Source organism: Gavialis gangeticus, unplaced genomic scaffold (genome assembly GCF_001723915.1).
Source record: "Gavialis gangeticus isolate Ggan-Ray unplaced genomic scaffold, GavGan_comp1, whole genome shotgun sequence".
Classification (NCBI taxonomy): domain Eukaryota; kingdom Metazoa; phylum Chordata; order Crocodylia; family Gavialidae; genus Gavialis; species Gavialis gangeticus.
Genome location: NW_017729008.1, coordinates 42,159,291 through 42,166,688, shown reverse-complemented (window position 1 = coordinate 42,166,688; position 7,398 = coordinate 42,159,291). Strand labels below are relative to the sequence as shown.

General features: G+C 48.2%; 2 protein-coding genes across 3 annotated transcripts in view; both read right to left on the bottom strand.

The window, feature by feature from the left end:
- Window positions 1–7,398, bottom strand: part of COPG2 (coatomer protein complex subunit gamma 2) — a 770,521-nt gene that overhangs the window by 372,319 nt on the left and 390,804 nt on the right. The window lies entirely within an intron of this gene.
- The window catches only part of FAM208B (family with sequence similarity 208 member B), a 60,588-nt gene that overhangs the window by 34,189 nt on the left and 19,001 nt on the right, over window positions 1–7,398 (bottom strand). For both annotated transcript variants that reach the window (XM_019509637.1, XM_019509636.1), the window contains 3 exons: window positions 5,492–5,728; window positions 3,376–4,267; window positions 926–1,469 (listed from right to left, as the gene is read on the bottom strand). In XM_019509637.1, the coding sequence (XP_019365182.1) occupies window positions 926–1,469; window positions 3,376–4,267; window positions 5,492–5,728 (1,673 nt within the window). The remainder of the gene's footprint in view (window positions 1–925; window positions 1,470–3,375; window positions 4,268–5,491; window positions 5,729–7,398) is intronic.

Below are 7,398 nucleotides of genomic sequence, written 5' to 3'. Positions count from 1 at the left end.
CACACACATGTAGATGCCTGCCCAGTGTGGGTTTACTCTAGAGCAAATTACTGTAAACTCACCCTAGAGCATTTGCATGTGTAGACACACCCCTTGAGACCTATTTCTACTGTGCTGTCCACAGGATGTAGTCAGCTAACAGCAGCTGGCCAGATGCTCAGTAGGGATTTGATTTTAAATGGATGAGTTAAGACTCTCACAATCAGCATCAAGATGAATCCATAAATTGAAAGCAGGACAGAAACATTAGTGAAGCAAGGTTCCCAGTGTTTCCTCTATGGAATCAACCATCATTACTCATGTCTAAAGAATGAAGATAGGAGAGAAAATGCTCCTGTCCTCTTTCCAGGCATGTGTGACACCAGTCGTTTCCCTGAAGAGAAATTCTGACGCTTGAATTTGGGACTTCAGCATTTGTACAGTGTTACTCAATTCAGAATCATTTTTGCTTCCTGCTACCAGAAAGTGCTCAAATCCTCCATGAGTCCTCACACTACTTTCTACCTTAGCGCCTTCCTCTCCTTTAAAAGGTACTGTGCTGTGGTAACCAGCCCCTGACAGAAGGATGGATATGGCTTCTTCCAGAGCCCAGACACTGCTCAACGAACCCAGGAGAGAGCAGTAAAGGTCACTCCAGTGGGACCTGTGTGCTGAAAGCACCTGACCTTGACTTAGATGATACGATCACTGCAGGCACTAAAGTCTAGCCATAGCAACACATTGTTCACTCAGCTTCTCTGGTGGCCTTTGCCCGGAGCTCTAGGCTGCTATATCTGGGCTACTTACTTGGATGCTGGCTTGGATATGTCTGCACTATAGTGAAGTCCCACCAATGACTGCAGAATGGACATCCCCTGGATTGGAGGCAGTTATTTAAGTTGTGCTGTCCTGGCTTATATGCATGAACAGAAATCCACAATCTTACCTTAGAGAAGGCACCAACACTATTCGCACGTTCACCAGCGGTGACGTCTTGGGGCCCATCTCTCAAAAGCAGCCTGCTGGGATCAGGACACTCATCGAGGGAACAGGTCTCGACACAACTCGTGGTTGATGGTTCGTTGCCAGAAAGCCATTGTCCAGAGGGGGAGGATGTTGTGTCAGGGACAGTGCCAGAAGTCTGTTCAGCCTCCCCTTGAGAATCTGCAGGGCACTTCTCCAAGCCAAGGGATCCCTCAGGATCTTTGTTTAGTTCCAGAGGATCCTGGCTACAGCTAGAAGTCCGTTTAGCCTCAGATGAAGAGTCTGCAGGGCATGTTTCCAAGCCCAAAGAATCCTCGCCATCCTCACTTAGTTCAAAAGGGTCCAGGGTACTGTTTAAGGATACATATTTTTCAGGGTTGCTGTGCTCTACCACCTTCCTTGTACTGTTTAGGAGTTTACTCGGCTTGCTGTAGAAGAGAGCGATCCACATATGAAGTATCAGCTTCTTGTCTTCCACGTCGTCAGGTAAATCAGGGTTCCAGGGCCTGGATGGAAAACAAACACATCTGTGAACCCCTGCCTCATTTCTGTGGTGGTTTTGCAAAATCCAATCCCAGCGGCTCAAAGGATTCAGAAGTCTCTAGTATGATGCATTTATTCTAGGACAGGGGTGCTCAACCTCTGGCCCATGGGCCACATGTGGTCTGTGGAAGAGCCCCTACATCTGGCCTGCAGGGCTCCCCATGGGGTGGGAAATTTAGCGGTGGGAATGGTGGCCACTAATATGGTCACTTCCCGCCCTCCCCTGCCAATTTCCCAAACCCCAAGCTCTGCACTGCCAGTTGCAGATGGGCCACATCCCCTGCCCCCAGGACCAAGCCAAGCCCCCTTTCCCTGTGCAGCTGGGTCATGCCCCTGCAGGGCCAGGATGGGGTTGGGCCAAACGCTCTTTCCCCCACAGGGCCAGGCCATGCCCCCTTCCCCTCCTGCAGGGCTGGGTAAGAGTGGGCTATGTCCCCTTCCCTTTTCCCTGTGGAGCTGGGCCATGTGACCCCAGCACCCATTCCTGCCTGGGGCAGGGGGTCGGACCTGATGATCTGTTTAGGTCCCTTCCGACCCTAAGCACTATGATACTCCCTTCCCCTCGGGAGCCTGGTTGCACCTGGGCTGCCCCCCCATGTCCCTCCATGTGGCTGGATGGTGCTCACTGCACCAGCCCTGGAGCACAAGTGGGATCCAGCCTGCGGACAGATGGGGCATAACTCATTTGACCTGATGGGGGAAAAAGGTTGAGCACCATGGTTCTAGGGCATCACAAATGAGGCTGATATATGGGGGGTTTCCTTCCAATTTCTCTGAAAGAGGTAGACAGAAATCAGCATGTGGTATGTCTGCTCTCAGTTGACTGGATGTGAATGCCAGGTACAGATGAAAAAGCAGAGATCCTAGGTTCCTTTAAGTTGATATAAAACAAGCAGTCACCAATCAGAAAAGGCCAGAGCTGGATGACAAAGTTCTGCTGCTCCAAATACCATATTCTCTCGCATACAACACATCCTGGAATAGAAGATGCACCTTGTTTTGGAAAGATGGAATAATGGAAGGAAAAGATCTTACCCTGTCGGGGGTAACTGAGCAGCAGCAGCCAGGGAGCTGAGCCTGCTCATGGTTCTGCTCCCTCTGGATGGCTGCAGATTTTACTTCTGCTTTTACTTGGTATTACCGTATTTATTTTTATTTTACTGTATTTCTCACATACAATGTGCACCGAAATTTCCATCAGCTGGTTGTTGGGGAAAAGGTAGGTGTTGTATGCCAGCATATATGGTATGTATGTAAAGACCATGCCCGCTCACAACCAATATAGCTCTGCTGACAAAACCCTTGGGTATGGACACCATACTGCTGACAAGAGGGATTTCATTGGCCTGTATCAGGGCTGTCCAACTGGCGGCCAGAAGCCCCCAAGGTCCTGTCCAGCCACTGCTCCTCCTGCTGCTGCCAGGGTCTCCAGACTCCCTCTCCCTTGTCCAGCTTTTACTTCCTTCCCCGCCACTGGCTGTGGGCTGAGCAGCCTGCAGAGGCCTACAGACTCCACAGCCCATGCAAGGAGAGGACTGCACTGCCCATACCTGTTCATGTGGTTGGGGTGGGGAGGGACAGGGGCTGCACAGCCTGCCCAAAGGGCCTGTGCAGTGTGCAGCTCCAAGCTGCTCATAAGTGAGGCCAGGGCTGTCCAACTTATGTCAGTCAGGGGAGAGTGTAGCAAAGCCAGGAAAAACCATTGCTTCTACTGCCAACATACCACATCTCCACTGCTGACTCTACTACAGGGGCAGAAGTGCCCTAGTATAGACGAGCCCACATAGACCCAGTTTTCCAAAACACTTCAAGAGCACAGCAGAGACATGGCATTAACTGCAGTGCAACATTTCTGGCCTCAGCACCTACCCGTGTAGAGCCCGAATGACGGTTTTCTCTAAGGAGTCTTTGGTGTACTGGCTATCTAGACTGAAGAGGTACTCGGCTTCCCACTGGCACGTCACTTTGACAGACCCGTCACAGCTGTTCACTGTGTGCGATTTGAAGAAGTCCTCTTTCAACCTGGGCTTTACCACCAAGTCCTTGAATTGCTTTGGCATGTGAGTGTTGTTCTGCTGATGCCGGAAAGGCAGCACCTTCCCAATGAGTGGGCCGGTCTTGGCGTTTTTGGCTCCATTCTTGGAGAGGGAAGAACCTTGCGCTCCTTTTGAGTGACCCTGTTTTTTAGGGTGCTCGGACATCAAGGAGGCGTAAGAATGCTCTGAGGAGATAGTAGAGTACTTGCTCCCCTCTAACATCTCTATGCCCTCCTTAGAGGGCAACGTCCGGGCTTTTGTCGAGTTAGGGCTGGTGCTGTTCTTCTTGTTGGAAATCACAGGGATTTTCTCTTTTGGGCTAGAAGCAAAGCCCTTTTTTGATTCAGAGTTTTCAGGAGATGAAAGTTTATGGTTATGTGTTTTGCTAGATGAGGATCCTCCCTTCGGTTGCTTATCCACCCGGTGATATTCGTGGTCAGAAGCCACTCGTGACGGCTTCTTCTTATGAAGACGGCGCTGCTCCTTTGCAGTGCCCGGAGGTAAGTTGGCACTATTGTCTTTAGGAATAATTGGGGGAACGCAAGAGCCCAGAGCGAGGTCAGCTAGCAAGTTCAAGGCATGAGATTCATAGTTACTTCCTTTCAGAGACAGGTTGATGTCTTGAGTGCCAACACTTTCTGTGTAAGCCTCATTTGTATCACCAGCTGTCCCTTGACTTTTCAAGGGGGCTTCATTTGGTGAGAGGGAGAATGACTCTTTTTTTGCTGCGTGAGAAAAATACAAGGTTACATATTCTATCAGAAGAAATGCATAAAGTACAGCTCTACTCCTACAGGTGACAAGTAAAAAGACAGTTCTCCAACAACAAGCTGGCCAATTTGCAGTAAAGTTCAAGAGACACCAGAGGTCAAATGTCACCATTATTATTGTTAAAGTCATACTTTAGGATAGGACTTAAGGTTATATTGTGGCAAGGGCTGTCCATAAAGCGAGGGGTTGCAAATCTAAAAGAACCTGAATTTGCCTACTTTGCACATACACTGTATAATCAAGTGTACATTTAACCATCCAGCTGGCAGGCAACAACACTACGTGTGTCCCAAATAAGTTGTTTTAACATGACATTTTGCACATGCAGCCTTCATCTTGCAGCAACGTGGTGTTTTGCTTTTGATTCTCTCTGCAGTTGCAAATAAAAGATCCCCCTGATGCATAATTAGTTCTTTCGAGAGCAGAGTTTGTGCACGTTCCCTTCAAAGACCATGCTCTTTATGCAGACTGAGGCACGGGTCTGGCACCTCCTAGAATCTGACCCCGCGGCATAGCAAATACATGACAGAAAGCTCTGTTTATTTTTTATGGACCATAGCAAGAGAGACCAATAAGTATTTGCAATCCGAGTCCAGGAAGTAGGAACATGCTTCAAAGTCTCCTCGCTACCTAACAAAGAGGCCAGACAGCAAGAAAGGCTGGAGGCAGCTGAAGAGCAGGATGTTGCAGCATGAGTGTGAAAAACACACACCTCATTTAAGAGTATAATGAAACTCCTGTTCCACCATTGATTTTGGCATGGTCACACCAGTTCTCAGTTTTAGACGCAGACTCTCCACGAGCCAACTTTTGCACGTGTTATATCAAAAAGCTTTCCACATTCCTTTGGAAACTCACTTTGCACGGGTGTGACAATCCCAGTACTTTTAAAACGACTGGATTTATGCAACAGGCAAAACCCCCCCTGCAAAATTGGTGAGATTCCCATGGCAAATCGAGGCTATGAGACGCAAGCCAATTTGCTTTAAACCGGTTTAACAGCTCGAAGTGTTCTGAGCTGTTAAAGCAGCGCTCTGAGCCATCCGTGAGCTGCACGTTTTCCTAGGAGACTGGCTGAGACTAGGGTGGGGCTCAAAGCAGCTGAAACGGTGAATAAATCAAAGCCAGCTCAAGCATGAACAATATGCCTCACATTTTAGATGAAAGAACTTTCTTACCCGGTTCCAATTGCTTTCTGGCTCTGGGCTTACAGCTGCCTGGAGCTATACTTTTTATCGTCTTACTTTTCATTTGCTTTGAGACTTTCTCAGTGTCTGGAACTTTTATTGCATCCATTTCCTTCAGCTTCTTTGGTCTCTGGGTTGTCAAAGCAGCATCGTCAGGAGGGGAGGTGCCTTTGGGTGTGGGTTCAGACTGCGTTCGATGCACAAATTCTGCAGACAGCACTTCAGCCCCTGGGATGAAGAAAAGTCCTTTTCATTAAACCTCCCTTTAAAAGAGAATACTGACTTATTAGATTTAGGAATGGAAAAGAAACTGCTCACAAGCAAGCAGTGACAAAAGAGCTGTTCTCAACTACAAAACTGGCTGGGGGTCCAGCATGCATTATGGTTGAAAGGGACCAGCGAGGGCTTATTAAAGTCTGGCTTGTGAGCTTCTAAGTGCACTATTTGTCAACACTTCTGCTCTCTCTGAAAATTCAAGGAGTCTCGAGAGTCCTCCTGCTTGAGACCTAGGGGTATCTCTTTAGCATCCCCTGTGGCTTCTATGCACTTGGCTCACACTGCTCAGCATTTTTACTATAAGCAGAAGCTTTGGCATAATTTTCAAAGGCAGTGAAGTGCATGCTGGCTGGAACTGGGAGTCTCAAATGTAAGCGCTACAGGCAGGCTCACGGACTCCAAGGCACGATGAGTAGAAACCACTGTGAAAGGCACCAGTTCAATCTGACCTGTATTAAAGACATGCTCCCACTGCAGCGACTAACTGATATGAACACTACTACTGTACAATGTCTGGGGCAGCTGTTGGAGATCAAACACTGTTTTTTATAATCAAGGCATTCAGACTAAGTTCACTGCAATGTTTTCTTCACCTACTGTCATGGGGGTCGTGCCAAGAATGCCATTCCCCTGTAAGGAAGCCTAAACTAAAACCGAGAAGGGAAACCATATTTTCTCACATATAATATACAACTTTTCCCCCCAAATCATAAAGGAGTAGGGCTGGAAGGGACCTCTGGAGGTCATCTACGGCAACCCCCTCCCCTCCTAATCCAAACCATCCTGTACAAGACACAGAGCGGGTCTTGCAGCTGCCAAGGCGGTGGGGTCCTGTGTTAACCCTCTCACAGCTACAGCTGTTGGCTGAGCAGTACAGTCTGTGCCTGAGGCAGGTAGTAGGCTGCTGGTATCGTCTCGATGAGGCTTGTGACGTGGAAACAACACTGTATTTACAGGGACTTGTAAGGGCTACTTACAGTAAAGAACCAGCAGTCTTGCTACTGCCCTTGCAAGGATGTGAGGTCCTACCTTCTCTGACATACAGTAAGTCCTCCTGGAAATACAGAGGGTCTAAAAAGCATGGCATACCTGAAGACCATCTGGGTGAGGCAGCAGGCACCAGGGACCTCCTGCTGCCACACTTCCTGACCACACCATGCTAGCGGTTCCCAAACTTTGACAGACCGAGCACCGCCAATTTAAAATGATACAGCCTTAAGTACCACCAGCACATTTTTCATACACATAGGTCACAGGCTATGTATTAGAACAACATCAAAACCTATAGTAACCATCAAATGTTGTTTTATCAGTTACAGTAGCCATCTCAAACAATTGTCAATTAGAAAAAAGACAGCGTAAACCAGGGGCAGGCAACATTTTTGGCCGGAGTACTGAAAAAACTGCAACGTGCACCCTGTAAGGTGCAGGAGAGCTGGCACATGAGAAAACCAAAACTGGGCTGGGGGGGTACATGGCAGGACATATTGCATATTAATATAGTTAATAATCATAAGTGTTTCATAGTTTCATAGTAGTTTGGGGTCAGAAGGAACCTGAACAGATCATCTAGTCTGACTCCCTGCCACTGGCCGGAGCACACGCTGGGATCACACAACCCC